The sequence below is a fragment of the Marmota marmota genome, unplaced genomic scaffold (assembly GCF_001458135.2).
Source record: "Marmota marmota marmota unplaced genomic scaffold, marMar, whole genome shotgun sequence".
Taxonomy (NCBI): Eukaryota; Metazoa; Chordata; class Mammalia; order Rodentia; family Sciuridae; genus Marmota; species Marmota marmota.
Window position 1 is genome coordinate 56,310,165 of NW_026000037.1, and position 18,229 is coordinate 56,328,393.

General features: G+C 36.5%; 1 protein-coding gene across 4 annotated transcripts in view; it reads left to right on the top strand.

Annotated features, from left to right (window-relative positions):
* The first annotated feature begins 1,229 nt into the window (after window positions 1–1,229).
* The window catches only part of Bbs5 (Bardet-Biedl syndrome 5), a 19,182-nt gene continuing 2,182 nt past the window's right edge, over window positions 1,230–18,229 (top strand). The window contains exons 1-9 of one of the 4 annotated variants that reach the window (XM_015479285.2): window positions 1,230–1,390; window positions 3,541–3,623; window positions 7,169–7,234; window positions 7,957–8,006; window positions 8,138–8,265; window positions 9,909–10,044; window positions 12,300–12,395; window positions 14,858–14,920; window positions 16,959–17,159. In XM_015479285.2, the coding sequence (XP_015334771.1) occupies window positions 1,332–1,390; window positions 3,541–3,623; window positions 7,169–7,234; window positions 7,957–8,006; window positions 8,138–8,265; window positions 9,909–10,044; window positions 12,300–12,395; window positions 14,858–14,920; window positions 16,959–17,159 (882 nt within the window). In that variant the 5' untranslated portion in view covers window positions 1,230–1,331. Of the gene's footprint in view, window positions 1,441–3,540; window positions 3,624–7,168; window positions 7,235–7,956; window positions 8,007–8,137; window positions 8,266–9,908; window positions 10,045–12,299; window positions 12,396–14,857; window positions 14,921–16,958; window positions 17,160–18,229 lie in introns of all 4 variants that reach the window. The other 3 variants (XM_015479288.2, XM_015479287.2, XM_048812432.1) reach the window with 3 other exon arrangements.

Here is an 18,229-nt window from a genome sequence, read left to right on the forward strand (position 1 = left end):
CAGTGCCTCTAGCATGCTAGGCGAGCGCTCAACCATTGAGCCACAATCCCAGCGCCTATAAGTACATTCTTTTACTTCACAACCAGAGGTCCCTCTGCTTTGGTTCCTACCTGAAGATTGGAGTCAAGGGAAAGAAGCCGGCTTCCTTTCCATTTCCTTCTTTAGAGTCCTTATCTCATTGCAGTCTTTCCTAGGCACTGATTAGTGTTTAACCCAACAATGGGCTACATCTATTTATATTTACTTTTTAAACAATTCATTTAAAAATAGTTACAAGGCAGGGGGTGTGCCTCAGTGATAGAACAATTGCCTAGCATGCATGAAGCCTAGGTTCAATATTCCCAACACGAGAACGAAAAAGAGAAAGAAAGGAAGGACAGGTAACAATAACTTATTACATATTAACATATGTAACTTTTAAAAATAGTTACATTTTCCAAAAAGTTTGCAAGTTTACATTTTTGCAAAAATTTTTAAATGTCTGGCTTATTAAAAGGCAGCTGAATTATTTTATCTGCTTTCACATTCAATTACAAAGCATGAAGCCTCTGGAAAACTCCACTGTACATTCACCACTCAATAAGAGTTAAAAAGGCAAAAGTCTTCTTCACTTTATTATCATGCAAATAGGGTGACCTTGTGGGCCTCTGAAAGGATGGTGGGGGCACCCACGCGACCTCAGATCGCTCTTTGTAAATCACTGATTGAAAGAAAAGTCATGTGTTGAGAGAAGGAAGACACTTGGGATTCAAGAAAGTATTTACTGGGTGCCTGCTCTGTGCAGGCGTTGTTCAAAATGAACTAAATAGATCAGTGCATGGCCGTAGTTTGCACATGGTAGGACCGGCTGGAGTTGATATTTGAGCTGAGACTTCAGTGACAAAGAGCCGGCTACACAGAGATCTGGAGAAACAGCTTTCCAGACACTGAGAGAAGGCCCTCCAAAAACTGAGCCTGTCCGGCTCAGGTAGCCAGGAGAGGTCGGAGAGGTGGGCAGGGCGAGATGGGGCGGAGCCCAGGTAAGGAATTTGGAGTTTTAAGTAAATTTCTTAACGGTGTAGGGAAATAGCGGGAGTGGTGGGATGGCTAAAGGATGTTTGGAGGCCAGGAAGGTCGTCTAGAAGTCAAGCACCCTCCCCGCCTGCCTGCCTCAAAAAGGCTTAGCGGGGTCAAAGCGTAGGAGAAAACGCGCGTGCTAACTCGCGGAAGCTTGGGTCTCGGCGCCCGCCGTAGACGTCGTGACAGACGCGGCCCGTTGCCTTGGAGCCCGCAAGGCGCTGCTGCTAGGCCTCCACCGCAGTGGAGAGCGGGGACCGAAGGCCTCAGTCACCATGTCTGTGTTGGACGTACTTTGGGAAGACCGGGACGTCCGTTTCGACGTGTCCTCGCAGTGAGTCTCCGAGAGGCCCCAGGAATGCACTTCCTGTAGAGGGCGCCGCGGTGCGAATTCTGGACCCGCGAGCTGGACCTGCGCCTCTGCAGCTATCTGCGCGGGGCGAGGGTGGGGGGTTATCGCCTGCAGCGATAGACCTTCTGGTCACTGCGGCCCTCCTGGGTCCGGCTCTACCGTAGGGAAGCGGCCAGATTCTACAAGTTCGGTCCCGCGCCGTCTACGGTCGTGTCCTGGCCGCGGGACAGATCAGGAATGTGAACCCCATGTGGCAGGGACCACCCAGTGATTTCAGTTTCGTGTGGTGGAAAGAACTTAGGCCAGGGATTCAGGAAACCAGGCTCTAAGACTAGATCTGTGATAATGACACACATTGTGGGCCTTTGGACAAACGACCTCAGCATTCTAACCTCAAGTCTATAAAATGAGGGGAGTAGGAGTGAGCATTTTTCAAAGTTCCTAACAATATAAACTTTATGTATGTAGTAAGAAGCTCATCTAGTTATTAATCTAAGTCACCAACCGGAAGATGGAATTCTGCTTTGGAATCTCTCAAACAGAACTCCTGTTTTTGGAAAATATCATGCTTTAAAGAGAGGATGGTTAGAAACCACCTTTCCAAAAGTCCCGGGAAGAAAATTCCCATTGGGATATTTAGTGTTGGAAATATTAAAGTAAGGTTCCTGGATTAATGGCATGGAGCTTCTGGCCACTTCCTATGGTTCCTTATCATGGATAGTACCTCCTTAGATGGGAAAATTAAATATTTATATATTTCTCAGGCTTTGTTGTGGCTGAATACAAAAACTAACATGCTATTAGATTCTTTATGGTGTTGGAGAAAAAGGAATTTGTAAAATTACAAGCCATAGTTACATATTACACACATTCTATGACTTTTTCTGTTATTCTTGGAGGACTCTTAATCCAAACAAGTCCATTTCATGAACATTTCAGTTTATTAGTGATTTACCAAATGCTTTTATATACTGGTTATTATGCTGATAGCTATAAATACAAAATAATAGGAAATAATACTCATGTACCCCTCCCATTTAGTGCAGGAGATACACATAGACAACTATAATACATGTGATAAGTACCATTCTTGAAAAAAATGAACAGAAGAGAACAGGAACAGAGCAAATCAATATGCCTAGGGAAGGCTTCAAAGAAGAAATAATGTGCATTGGACCTTGAAGGATAGCCAGAACCTTGTCAGTGTAGACAGAGTATTATAGAAAAAAAGGGCGGGTGGACTAGAAGCAGAGTCTTGGAGGTATATATAACCCTCTTTGACTAGAAGGCAGGTTGTGTGCAGAGACAGGTTAGCTGTACAAACAGAAATGTAGGTTAGCTTCAGCTGAAGATTTTGGACTTTATATCTCAGCAGCTGAATGACATGGAAGACTTTTAAGTAGAAAGTGATATGATCTTATCAGGATTCTGAATAACCAATTGAGTTATCTCTATGGCAAATTTATTAGAAGGCTTTAGGCAGTTCAGTAGTCTCTTAGTTCCTTGGGGGTGGGTTGATTGGTTGGTTGGTTGACAATCTAGAATTGCATCAGTCAGCAAACTATTCTTCATTCTCTGTTTCCTTTGTCTCATGTATTTAATTGCTTGACAAGTACTGAAGATGTTTTGCATATAGTTCTTGAAACATTCCTTCCATAATTGCCTCATGTCCTTTCCTCTACTTAGAAACCTCTATGGGTTTCTTTTCCACAGAACAAGCTCTATACCTATTAGGGGATTCAAGGTTCTTCATTATCTGGTTTCTTCTGAGTTATCCAAACTGTATTTCTCACACTACTTCTCTTCTTCCCCAGCCAGGCCTATCTTCTCATATGCCCCAATCTTTTCTGTTTCTGGTCTTTAATTATGGACTATCCTGTCTTTCCCTTCTTAGTCCTCCAAATCTTACTCCTTTCCTTCTAGTTCTAGCTTACTCTTAAGTGGCCTTGGTCACTCCAGGCATCACTGATCTCTAGTTTCTTGAAGACCTTATTTTCAAATGTATGAGCACTTGAGTACGATATCATCTATACTGTCAGCTGTTTCATATACACATGTCTCTTCTCCCCCTAAATAGATTTCAAGCAGATAGAGTTATAGTTATAACACTAAAATGTTTATATTTATTTTAGACAAATGAAAACCAGACCTGGGGAAGTCCTTATTGATTGCTTAGATTCAATTGAAGATACCAAAGGAAATAATGGAGATAGAGGTGAGTATATTTGCTAATGTATTTTATATTTCTGGTTTAATTTACAGGTGTTGATTCATATTAGCTGGAGAATCTATGAAAGAGCATCATATGTAAATGTAATTATGAAAATAGAAGAGTTAAGTGCACAGGATTTTTTTTTCAGACTTAAATAGAAGAAAGAGTAGCCAAGGGACACAGTTTTCCCACAACTTCAGTCCATCAGTAAGCCCTGGTTTTGATGTCACCTTTATCCTACGTAACTGTTAAATCTAGGAGCCCTATTTGTAAAAGTCATGGAATAGTTCTGACCCTTGGATGTGCCTGCTTAGATAAGGATATGGGGTAGTGAATGCAAGTAGGTCATAGCTGTGATATCTGAAGCCATGCTTCCTTTTAAGAAATCCAAGAGTAATGCACAGTACTTAAAATTGACACCTAGAGCGGGACACATGGAGAGAATTTCGTTTGCATTGTGAGCTCAAGTACTGTGTGACTTATCTTTTAATAAAGAGCAGCCATGTCTGGACTGTAGAGTGCTCCCAAACCAAATTTTACCAAGATTTGAACTTAAAGTCCAGGCTGCATACAACAGCTGTCCATGGAACCAGTAACCAGTGATCAAGTTGTCCTGAAAGCATCAGTACTATTTTTCAGTGAAAAAAAAAAAAAGAAGAAAGAAAGAAGAAGCTTACTGCATCTTAAAAGTCTGGAGGAAAAGAAGCATAGGAGGGAGGGAAACAAACTTCTTCCTGGAAAGAAGAGAAATGAAAAGAGGAATACACCTGTTGAGATAATAGGATCAGCATATACTAGGGAAAGAACAATAACCCTTGTGGCAGAGCATGCTGATGGCTTTTTGGGTGGCCACTTCCTCTGCGAGACTTTCTTTCTTTTGACTTTCTTTCTTTCTTTTGGGGGAGGGCAGTATTAAGGTTGAACCCAGTGATACTCTACCACTCAGCTGCATTCCCATCTCATTTTTTATTGAAAAATGATCTTGCTAAATTGCACCTGGCTCTCTGAGCCTTTCTTTTGGTCTGCTGTAGGGTAGTATGAGAGCAGCAAGTTTTGCTAAGTCTTTCTCTGTGAGGGGAACCTTTCATCACCATCTGCTACTGGCAGCCTATCAGGCTAGGGTCCATCCTTAAAGGAGTGCTTAGAACGTTTTTGAAATGTTTCCTTGTACAGTCAGACCCGGGTGAGGATAAAGTAGTAAGATCTAACCACAAGCAAAAAGTCTTGGCTTGTACCTTTGAGAGTAGAGTGACTGTACCTTAATGAAATCTGGATTAATTTATGAAGCCAAGAGAAATTTGGTCATTCTTGTACAGACTGGCAAGAACTCTTACTTGACAGTCCATCCTTCAATACCAAGATTATGATTAATAGAACATTTTTTGATTCATTAAGTACTTATTGAGTAAATAATCCTGTACTAGTATTTTGGAGGATGGGCAAAAAGCCTCCCTAGTTGGAACTCTCCATCACAGTGCCTGAAATCATACTCTTAATAAAAATAAATCTGTGTGTTTGCACAGACCTCAAAAACCTTTGTTTAAGTAAAAATTTACTGGAGTTTGTAGAGCTTCTGGTTGATAAGGAGGTAGAAAAGGGAAGGTGAATCCTTCTATCCAACCACCTACCTCCCCTTCTTTCACGCAGTTTGAAAATGACCAAGTTAAGACATCAAGTTCAGGAGCCCCAATTTTAAAACCGTAAGTACCCCAGAAGATTAGCACATTTAATCCATGTTCAACTGTAAATATCCTGCCATGAAATTATCCAATTAGCTTTGTGCACTGAAGCTGTGTGAGAATAAAATGGGCAGGTCCTTGCTGTTTGTTCGAGACTATTTTAATTGTTCTCTCCTCTTGTCCTTTTGGGTCTGGGCTGGGAGCAGGTCTGCTGGTTTACCCATGGTTCCTAATAACCCTCTCATATTTTTGTGATCAGTCCTTTTGCAAATAAACCTCTGTTATTTTGTTAAGTGTGCCCTCTATTTTCTCCTGAAACCCTCATCATCTTTGATCTTGTGTGATCCCTACACTCCATCCCTGCTGGCTTACATATTATTTGTCAAACATAGTTTTCTCATCATCCAAATACTAACCAGGCCCAAATCAGATGAGATTGGGCACATTCGGGGTGGTATGGTCGTAGACTTATTTGTCAAACATAAGTCTATAATTTTCCACAATCTCCCTTGAGGAATGCCTTCCTTTTTAAATTTTTAGTACCTCCTTTTCAAACTGGGGATGTAGTTCAGTTGTAGATCAGTTGCCTTGCATGTGCAAGGCCCTGGGTTCAATTCACAGTACTGCCAAAATTTTTTTAAATTTTTCATAGAACTTCTTTTTCTACCCCATCCCATTCCAGTATTCATGCAGGTCTAATTTTTCTGATTGTAGCCATCCTAGGGATTTTCAGGAAGGAAAGAGTATGATCTGGCTATAGATTACTCATCAAAAGAATTCTGTGGGCTAGGGTTGTGGTTCAGTGGTAAAGCATTTGCCTATTTGCCTAGCATGTGTGAGCTACTAGGTTCAATCCCCAGCACCACATTAAAAAATAATAAGCAAATAAAATAAAGTTATTTAAAAAATTTATTAAAAGAATTCTGTGGTTATAATTTCATGGGTAAATGTTATGTTTAACAAAGTTAAATGGATTTTATTATTTCGGGAAATCTCAAAGCTATCCTAATATGCTAATTACATTGTAAATTTCTAAGACACATGGTTTACTATGCTCGGATTTATTTGACTTTTTTCCCCTTGGGGCATCTATAGGAATTACTATTCTACAGGACATACTTTGATAAATTAAATATTTCTAACTTTATATTTCAATATAAAAATATCAGGCTGATGTTCACTTCAGCCTATTCATCTCACATACAAAAAATTAGGTATATAAATGTGGCTCATTAAACAAGAACTACTAAGAGAACACTCATTTGACAGGGATTAGTGTGTATATCAGAGTTCATTGAAAAGTGGTTTTTGTTTGTTTATTTGTTTTGGTACCAGGGATTGAACCCAGGGACACTTAACCACCAAACCGCATCCCCAGCCCTTTTAATTTTTTGAGACAGAGTCACACATAGTTGCTTAGGGACTCGGAATATTGCTGAGGCTGGCCTTTAACTTGTGATCTTCCTGCCTCAGCCTATCAAGCCCCTAGGATTGTAGGTGTGTGCCAACAAGCCCGACTGAAAAGTGTTATTTCAGTGAATAGTTTTGCAGTTATACTATATCATAACCATTCTTAGTTGTACACATGTGAACTGCTGAGACCCCAGGAAACCTTCCAACAAGACAAAACAAGTCCACAATTCTCATTCAGTGTGAATTAAGGTAGTAATAGTGAATACCTGTGTCCCTTCTACAACTCAGATTTTGTTTCTCTGAAATTCTGAATCATACATTGTATAACTTACATAGGATAGATGTGTATGAAAAACATACATAGGTGTTGCTGCTGATACCTCATTGTGTACTGCAAAAGTGTGTCCTACTTAAACTAATTAATTTTTGTTTGCTTGTTTATTTGTTTCCTTTTAGGAAGACTCTTAGTAACAAATTTAAGAATTATCTGGCACTCTTTGGCATTACCCAGAGTCAATCTTTGTAAGTATCCTCGTAAGATAAAACTCTAAGGAGAAGAATTCCTTCTCATGGAACTTGAATGGTAGTAGCTTTTGATACCAAACACAGCTTTGCCATGAAATTTGTGGAAGTCTGGAATTACTAAAAACTTCAGAAGTCCTGGATTAACCACAGATTACATCAAAATACAAAAGAAACAATCCATTCTTATTTTTTAGCTTGTCCATTTTGTGTCTTAGACATGCATAAGATTAGGGATTTTATACTGATTTTTTTTTTCTTTCTTTTTTTCCTTTGACAACTTGGTATATAATCTGTGTCAAGAAATCCCAAAAAAGGGAGATGTAAGCTTTAATAAAAGTAGAGTCTTTCATTGTGTTAAATTTGTTTCACTTATTTTAAAAAACTATTTTAGACAATTCAGCTAGTCTTTTTCTTTTGGTTAGTGGTGTTAATATTTTCACTGAATAATGCTGTATAGGTTTTATTAAAGCAAATTTCCTTTTCCCCATATATTTGTTTATTCAAAGAGGCAGAACCAAATCTCTAGTTCTTTTATAATTTACTTTTAAATTTATAATTATTTCATAAAAATTTTTAAAGTTTTTATTTCTGTTTATGTTTGAGTTTTTAAAACTGTTTAAAGTTTTATATATATATGATATATAGATATATATTTTAAAGTGGTTTTTTTCTCAGTTTACTTTATCATACTCCTTAAATTCTTTGGTTTTAAATTTTAGCTATCGGTTACAACTGCATATTGAATATTACAACAAGGACTGCTAACTCTGTAAGTCTGAAAAATCATATTGAAATATACGTATAGTGAAAAAACATTAGAAATGTGAATTCAGTGTTCGTTTTCACTTAATGAGAAATTGTTCTTCAAATACAAACCTTTAAATAAATTTGTCTTTACAGAAATTACGAGGTCAAACCGAAGCTCTTTTTATACTAACAAAGTGTAACAGCACTCGCTTTGAATTTATATTCACAAATTTGGTTCCTGGAAGTCCTAGACTTTTTACTTCTGTGATTGCAGTACATAGGTATAGTATTTGTTTATGGATTTTTGGATATTTTAAGGTAATTTTATGACATAAAGTTTTAAAGGATAAAGTTTAGAAGTATGACACTCTCTTTCTCCAAACTTTATTGCAAATATCCTGAAGATACTTAGAAGAAAACATTCTTATCATTTAATAAGCACTCTGAAGGAATTTATAAAAAAACTTGTAAGGACTACTGAAGACTCATAAAAATTTGTAATGAAGATTCTATTAAATTAGCTGCCAAGGTAAATAAAGTGAAACAGAGATTTCATTCAATGTCAGTGAGTTGGATAATTCAATTAAAGAATTAAAAGATCATTTTTATACAGAAATATACATATTAGTATTTTGTTTTGTCATTTGTTGATTTCTTCTCTTTTCACTACTTTGATTTTTTTTTTTTAACCAGCTTTATATACCATGATTTTTTTTTTTTTTTTTAAATATTTATTTTTTAGTTTTCGGCAGACACAACATCTTTGTTTGTATGTGGTGCTGAGGATCGAACCCGGGCCGCACGCATGCCAGGCGAGCGCGCCACCGCTTGAGCCACATCCCCAGCCCCTATATACCATGATTTTTGAGGAAAAGTTTGATTAAGATGACAGGATAAAATATTGTTTAATTTGTATTTATTTTATTATTAGTGATGCCAAAAATTTTCATATAAATCATATATTTCTGGCTATTTATAGTTTTTGATTATAAATTTTATAATTATACCATTATCTGTCATATTTCTTAGTTTCTTTTCCCTCTTCATCCCTCTTCTTCTCTCCCCGATCCTAGAATCCTCTTTGGAATTTGTATAGATTCATTCAGTTTTCTGTACAGAAGTAGATGCAAGCATAATGTTTTCAGGTCACAGTAAGAAAAGTTAACTGGACTTCTATTTATATTAAAAGATGATGATACCTTTGACTAAAATAGGGAAATTAAGAAAGGAATAGGTTAGTGAAATGAAATGTATAAACACTACATTAAAATGACAGAGTCACTTAAAAACAGTAATACTATAGTAACACAGCCACATCAATGTTTATAGCAGCACAATTCACAATAGCTAAATTGTGGAACCAACCTGGATGCCCTTCAGTAGATGAATGGATAAAGAAACTGTGGTATATATAAAATATATATATTGTATGGAATATTACTCAGCATTAAAATTTAATTTATCATAATAATTATTTGAATGATTTACTTAAGTACTAACAACTATACATTTTAGTAGATAGGTAAATGTAACTGATCAACTTCTACCATTGTATAATATTCATGTGTCATGAAATATATTTCTGTTGAATTTTTCCACCCATTTAAAAATGTTAAAATCACTCTGTATGGGCTATACAAAAAGAGATGGCAGGCCAGATTTAGCCCCAAGGCCATAGTTTACCCATGCCTGTTTTAGTTTATAGCTTAGATATCACTTTTTGAAATCTTCCTTTTGTGTCCTTATGCAAGCCTGTCCTTAACAATTACATTCCAAAATTGTTACTATTCTAAATTACATAGCTTGTCTATATCCTCCCCCATTAGATTGTGGGCTTTATAAAGGTAGTGATGGAATTATTCTATTCACAGTTAGTGAACACATTTTCAGTGTGGACTGGTCTTTTGTTTCTTCTTTTTTATAGAGCATATGAAACTTCTAAAATGTATCGTGATTTTAAATTGAGAAGTGCGCTAATTCAAAACAAACAACTAAGATTATTACCACAAGAACATGTATATGACAAAATCAATGGAGTATGGAACTTATCCAGTGATCAGGTATTATACAAAAAACTAATGAACCTTTTGAGACTTTGTTTTGTAATCTTTTTTTTGTTGTTGTTCATCATTGGGTTTGTGTATTCATTCCACTTTGTTAAAATTAGGCTGAGGTTGTTCAGTGGTAGAGCACTTGCCTAGCATGTGTGAGGCCCCGGGTTCGAGTCTCAGCACCACATATAAATAAAATAAAGGTCCATTTAAAACCAAAATAAATATATTTTAAAAAAAATAAAATAAAATTAGCATTATTGCTCTTGATTTATTAGTATTATAGCTTTTGATATGAAATGCTATTCTGGTTTTAATATTTTTATGGACTTGTGCTCTTTTCAGCAACTTTTGTTCTATGTAAAGTTGAGAGCTGGAATAGACCTTTGAGATCATGTTTAATATAGTCTCTCTTAACTCAGATGATAAACTGAGGCCCCAAAGAGTTAAGTGCCCTTGCAGGTGTAGCTCATCCAGAGCCATAGTTTTCCCCCTATATTATGCTACCCTCTATATTTTAATAACATAAGCTGATGGAGGAGAACCATGGTATGGACAGTCATAGAAGCCTTTTAATCTGGTATTTAGGGAACTAAGCATATACTCATTTGGTGAACCCTTTAACTCATCATTTTCATCTGCCCTTAAATGACCAGTTGGAACATGTAAGCAATTAATAATTGTGGAATACGTTACACATCAATTTATAGAGAAAATTTTATCTCAGAATAGTTTTTAGATTTCATGTATGTTACCACCTAGATTAGACTGATAACCACTGTGGTAAAGCTATAACATTTGAGTGAAGAGCTTCTTGCTAAGAATTAAATCATGCTCAAACTGTGATAAAGTTTCTATAGGACATAGACAGTTTCCGTTCTGAAAACTCTTTATCTTTTAGATAAGAGGTGAGCATACTTTTTCTTTGAAATGTCAGATAATATATTTTTTACACAGTTAAGGGTCTGGCTCAATGGTAGAGTGCTCTTCTAGCATGCATGAGGCCCAGAGTTCAGTCCTCAACACCACAAATAGGTAGGTACATATGTACATACTGATATTTTAGGCTTTTCAGGCCATACAGTGTTCGTTGCAATTGCTCAGTCTTGCCATTGTAATGTGAAACCAGCCATAGACAATATATAGAGAACACATGGCTGTGTTTCTTTTTTTTTTTGAAAAATTTTTTTTTAGTTGTGGATGGACACAATATCTTTATTTTTATTTATTTATTTATTTTTATGTGGTGCTGATGATCAAATTCAGGGCCTAACACGTGCAAGGCAAGTGCTCTACCACTGAGCTACGTACGACCCCAGCCCATGGCTATGTTTTAATGAGGGAAACAAATTTAAATTTTTTATAATAGTTACATGTCATGAAGTATATTTCTGTTGAATTTTTCCACCCATTTAAAAATGTTAAAATCACTCTGTATGGGCTATACAAAAAGAGGTGGCAGGCCAGATTTAGCCCGAAGGCCATAGTTTACCCATGCCTGCTTTAGTTTATAACTTAGATATTACTTTCTGAAATCTCCCTTTTGTGTGTTCCTTATGCAAGCCTGTCCTTAACAATTACATTCCAAAATTGTTACTGTTCTAAATTACATAGCTTGTCTATATCCTCCCCCATTAGATTGTGGGCTTTATAAAGGTAATTATTCTTTTCACAGTTAGTCTTACCACATAGCATTGCACCTGGCATTTTTAATTAATTAAAAAGATGTTCTCAGATTATAAAATGTATCATTTTTATTGAAAAATAAGGCAATTTTGGGGAGACTGAAGTAGGAGGATCAAAAGTTCAGGCCAACCTGGGGAATTTAGTGAGATCCTGTCTCAAAAGAAAAAAAGGGTTAGGGATGTGGCTTGGTAGTTAAGTGCTGCTGGGTTCAATCCCTGATACAAAAAAAAAAAAGAAAAGAAAAGAAAGGAAGAAATGCTTATTTTGTTCCAGGTACTGTGCTAATGGCTTTATTTACATGGATTATTTAATGAAATCCCCTTTTGTTTGACAAAATGCACCAAGAAGAAATTTGCCCAGGTCAGACAACTGCAATGATTTAATGATTAATGATTCCAGAATCCAGGCTCTCAGTCATATGATTATATTGCCATTCAGTATATGATGGAGTCATTGATACCATGGTGATTCTGGTATTAATCTGCTGCTGTGATAAGAATTATTTGGGCATTTAGAAAATAAAAATAGATATTTAGATAAATTATCATTGGTTTATCTCTAATTACTCTCTTTTACAGGGAAATCTAGGAACCTTTTTTATTACCAATGTGAGAATCGTGTGGCATGCAAATATGAATGATAGTTTTAATGTCAGTATACCATATCTGCAAATTGTAAGTACATGTAGTTTGGTGACATTATTCAAGTGTAGAATAAATAATTTCTGTTCAACAGTTAATAGTGATATTGAGATTAGATGCATTCTCTCTTTCCTTTTTTATGTGGCATATTTTTAGTGGAAGATGGACATAACTTTATTTATTTTATTTATTTATGTGGGGTTGAGGATTGAACTTAGTGCCTCACATGTGCTAACCAGGCATTCCACCACTGAACCACAACCTCAGCCCTCCAAACATTATTACAGCCAGAGAATTCATCAATTCTGTGAATGAACTGCTTAATTCTGATATAGAATGTAATGCATGCTGGATTCATACTCCAGGTTTAATGAAGAAGTCAAGATGATTTTTAGTGGTAATACTTTTAGCTTAAGTTCAATTAAAGCTATTAAACTTCAGAAAAAGAATTGACTATATCTGATATCAATTGTGAATAGGTAGGTAGTTACTTTACTGCTGTGATATATATGTGATTCAGTGAAAGAAATAATAAACTCAATATACTTTTATATAAAAGTTCATTTATATAAACAAACTATTAAATTCTAATCCGAATTAAATGGAACATAAAAATAGTAAATGAAAATCCTGTGCAGTTATCATATGATAATCACCCTTGTTGTAGGATACAAATAGTTTTAAGACTAAGAAGTTTGGGCTGGAGTTGTGGCTCGGTGGTAGAGCATTTGCTTAACATGTGTGAGGCACTGGGTTTGATCCTCAGCACCATATAAGAAGATAAATAAATTAAAAATAAAGGTATTATGTCCATCTACAACTAAAAAAATTATTTTAAAAAGACTAAGAAGTTTTGGGGCTGGGGTTGTGGCTCAGCGGTAGAATGCTCACTTAGCATGTGTAAGGCCCTGGTTCGATCCTTAGCACCACATAAAAATAAATAAAGTGTTTTTAAAAAAGACTAAGAAGTTTTATTAATATTCATTGAGTAGATATAGTATATGTAATATCTAGAAAACATCCTTTTTCGAAAAGAGAATTCTTGGCCTATGAGAAGGATATTTCTTTGCAAATATTCCCAAGCCTGTTTTGCTACATCTTGATTTCTGAGCAACTTTAAAATATCTGATCATTCATTCATTTGCCAAATATTAAGCATCTACTATGTACTAGAGATAGTCATGAAAAATTATAAACCAACACATAGTTCCTGCCATCAAGGAGTTCTCAGTCTGGTGGAGGAAAGCAAAACATAACATTTGATAGGAAGAAAATGATTTCTGGCCATCTAAAGAAATATGAGAATTTGTAATCAGGGTGGGAAGGTATGACAGTTTATATAGATATTTGATAAACCAGTGTTTTATACTGTTCATTGCTGTTTTATATTGCATTTGTATGTTCTATAGTTTGCCTAACCTAGCCTCTGTTATGCTGAATATTTACTGAGTAGTAAACAACCTTGTGCATTCCGTTCTTCAAATAGGATATTTTTTGTTATTTAAGAATAGAGTTGCCAAATACAGCCTCTGGAATGAATTCAACTGGCCCAAACAACTTGCAATATGATATCATCACACTTTGTCACTGTAGCAGTCATATTCTAACTTCAGCTCTTTATATATAAACTTCTTGCCACTTCTATCAGCCCGTGTCAGCTAGATTACAGCCAGGGTGCCTGTGTTCTATGGTTCTGAACTGGAACTATGTAAAGTAGGTGGATGAAAAGACTGGTTTTCATAAGAATTTACCATTAAAACCTTTCTCCTCTCTTCTTTCTTTTTCTCAATCTTTCTCTCAACTTACAGTGCCTGTCTGTCTGAAAGTATGATATGCCATTACCTGCCACATATGACTAATCATGGGCCTTTGGGCTGTCATAATATTAGGTTCTCTCCACGGTTCTCCCTTTCTTCATCAGCTAGTACATCTTATGTCTCTTTCTGTAGGCCCTATCATTATGCTTCTACTCCTCTTCCTTCCTCTCAAGATTAGTATCTTCCTTCTGATCAATCTTAATCCTCATGTCACATTTATCAACTAATGTCAATTGCACTTCATCTATCCCAGCCTTTCTTGATGGCCAGTGATGAGTACCCATAAACTTATTTTTTTTAATTAGTGGATATGGACATTTTTAGAATTTAGTCACCTGGAACATGAGAAACAGTAGGCACATATGACTTTTAAACTAATCCAGCCTTAGGAAACCACAAAAGACACTGGATCATCATAACCGAAAGATCGTTGGACTTTTGTGTAAAATATTGAGAAAAGTTGCTGATTCCATTGAATTGAAGGATATTTGAGTCAGACAATTGGGTACATATTTTAGAGATATCATCTTTGTATTTTCTTACAAGTTTGCCACCTTATATGTGGGTCTTGTTCATTTATGAGCTCTCTGGGGATTTCATAAAGGAAGGTAAGATATTCTATTCTTGAGATTATGAAATAAAGACATGCATTTTTTTTCTTCTTCATTTTATATCCAGCGTTCGATAAAGATTAGAGATTCAAAATTTGGTTTAGCTCTTGTCATAGAAAGCTCTCAACAGGTAAGATGTTTTACATTTTTATTAATCTTTTGTAGGCTTTTAAAACTATGTGATGCTGTAGGTTTTTAATTTTATGTATATAGTAAGCAGTTTACATCCAAGAAGAATATTACTTATAATATGAAGGTATATCAAGTGTTTAAAGTGTTATAGTAAATTGTCTCCATATTTTTAGTTGGGACAGATAATCATTATCATTATGATCATCATTTTTATTTTTATTTGCTTGCAGTACTGGGGATTGAACTCAGGGTCTCACACACTTTAGGCAAACACTCTACCACTGAGCTACATCCCTACTTCTTTTTATTTTATTTTGAAGACAAGGCCTCTCACAGTTGCTGAGGCTAGCCTGGAACTTCTAATCCTCCCAAATAGCTGATATTTTAGGACTGTGCCACTACATCCCACTCACTTTTATTATTAATGATAGAATCAAGTCACTGTGCTAAATGCTTTTCATACATTCACCCAATCTAACAACTCTATGGTACACTTACTATTTTTCACCACTTGACAGTGAAGGAAACAGGCCTAGAGAAGTTACGAACCTTACTCATGACCTCAGGTCTGATTCACAACAAAACTTTCTTTACATAGATATATATAGAAACATATATATCCATTCTGTTTGAGAATTTATATTCTCACATATGCCATGTTTTTGCAGGAATTTTTCCTGTGGGGAGGGTACTTGGAATGGAGCCCAAGGGCATTATGCCACTGAGCTCCATCTAACTCTTTTTATTTTTTATTTAAAAGACAGATTCTTGCTAAATTGCTAACACTTGCAGTTCTTATGCCTCAGCCTCCCATATTGCTGGGATGACAAGCGTGCACTACCATGTCCAGATGCAGAAATATATTTAAATAAAACATTTAAAATGCATTTTTTTTAAAAAGTGAGTGATAAGGGCTGAGTTTATAGCTCAGTGGTAGCATACTTACATAGCATGCACAAGGCCCTGGGTTCAGTTCCCATTTCTGGGGGAAAGAAATTGAGTTATAAAATCACTTCTAAATTAAAATACCAATGTCTACTCACTCCTTTACCGTGACCTATATCTCTGTTTACTGAGTGCTTACTATGTCCCGGGAACTGTATCAAGTGTCATATATATCTTATATAAATAAAACAACTTGATCAAGCATTTTGTGTTAGAAAATTAAGGCTTAGAAAGGTTACGGAAAGTAAGTTTCCAGGCATCATACAGCTTGTAAATTAATCGTAGAATCAGAATTTGACACTAAAAAGTATATGCTCTCAACCCAAAGCAAATGCTCTTACCAGTTATAGTATGCTACTTTCTAACATTTCTCTCTAACAACCTATCCTAGTCAAGTTTCTTTCCTAATTTTTTAAGGAGATAGCCTAAGGCCACTTCTTTTCTTCTTTTAATATATATTCTTTTTCAAGGCCTAGCTCTAGAAAAACTTAAGTTTCCTTGGCCTTCACAATCTATAGTGGTTTTTTTTAATATTTGAAGATCAGCTTATATTTACAAATGAAATCATGTGATATCTGGACATGCTTCAGAGTAATCCTGAGTGGTTAGGTGGATGGGAGATCAGGTGAGGGAGTAGTTAGAAAGTCAGCCACATGTTGCTACAGTTTGAAGTTCCATGATGATTGTGAGGGGGCTCATTGTACTCTCCTATTTTTATATGTATCTGAAATATTTCATAGTAAGGCGTTTAATTTTTAAAAAATCAAACTTATCGCTGGATGTGATGACGAATGCCTATAATCCCAGCAACTTGGGAGGCTGAGGCAAGAGGATCACAAGTCTGAGGCCAGCCTCAGGTACTTAGGGAGCCTCTAAGCAACTTATTGAGACCCTGTGTCAAAAAATAAAAAGAGCTAGAGATGTGGCTGAGTGGTAAAGTGCTCCTGGGTTCAATTCCCTAGTACCAAAAAAATCAAGCTTACATGTTGTACTCTACAACATGTAGATGATTACAGCTAAAGTTTTATCATATACTACAAATGTCATTTCTTGGGCTTGTTTTTTTTGTTTTTCATTATTTTTTCTTGTAGAGTGGAGGATATGTTCTTGGCTTTAAAATAGATCCTGTGGAAAAACTACAGGAATCAGTTAAAGAAATCAATTCACTTCACAAAGTCTATTCTGCCAGTCCTATATTTGGAGTGGATTATGAAATGGAAGAAAAGGTAATTTGTTCAATATGTGAAATACAGAGTTTGCTGAATTGCCTTCCAACTTCCTGTAAAATTCAGGTATAAAAACATTCTGTACGGTTTAACTTTAAACTGTTTTAAATGATGAATATACAAACTCTGCTCAAGTAGGAATGGCCCCGGGACCACCTATAATTGGTGACCATTACCTGTTTTCTAGCAGGCTGCCTCTTCATCATTCTCCCATACCTGTCTTTTAGGTGATCAGCCTATCCAGAAAAACCTCTCTGTTCAGGGCTCCTCTGATGGGGACAGACGAGTCTCGCACTCTGTCAGCTTTATTTTCATTCAACAGAAGCCCCCCATTAGCATGGGCAAGCTTTCTATGCCTTATGGATACCATTATATTCTCCCTTGCCCTATAGTACAGCACCTGCCAGAGTCTGCTTTGTGAACATGGCCTGTATTCATCCCTATTAATCAGAGCTTCTGCCATACTAGCTTTAGTTCTTTATTTATTTATTTTGTTGTTGTTTTTGAGATGGTGTCTGTGTTCCCCAGGCTGGTCTTGAATGCCTGGGCCTGAGCGATCAATCCACCGCCTCAGCTTTCCAAGTAGACTATAATCATGTGCCACCATGCCCAGCTAGTTTTGAAATATTTTGAATATTATGCCTATACATCTGCTCTTTCCCTTTCTCATGATTTCTTATTGCTGTCTGAGTTCCTGCTCTCTAGGTATTTCAACTCTCTCTTGGTGTGACTTACCTCTTCAGCTGGGATCCTGGCCGTCCAGTCTGTCACTGGTGTCTTCATTGTATACTCTGTCACTGATACTCTTACCAGAGGCTCTGCCTCTGGTGCCCTTGCTATCTGCTGTACCGTTGGGATCCTCACTGTCCATTCCATCAGAGGTGCCCTCACAATCTGCTCTATTGTCACTGCCCTTTCTGTCTTCCCTGTCATGATCCCATCACTGACCACTCTATCACAGGTTCCTTTGCTCTCTGTTCCTTTGCTGGGGCCTTCGCTGTACTCTCTAGTGCTGGTGGCCTTTCCATCCACTCTTTAATCAGTGCCCATGGTGATATTCAACCTGTGGAGCCATATCAGTGGTAAAGCACCCTTGGATTCAATCCCCAATACCAAAAAAAAAAAAAAAAAAAAAA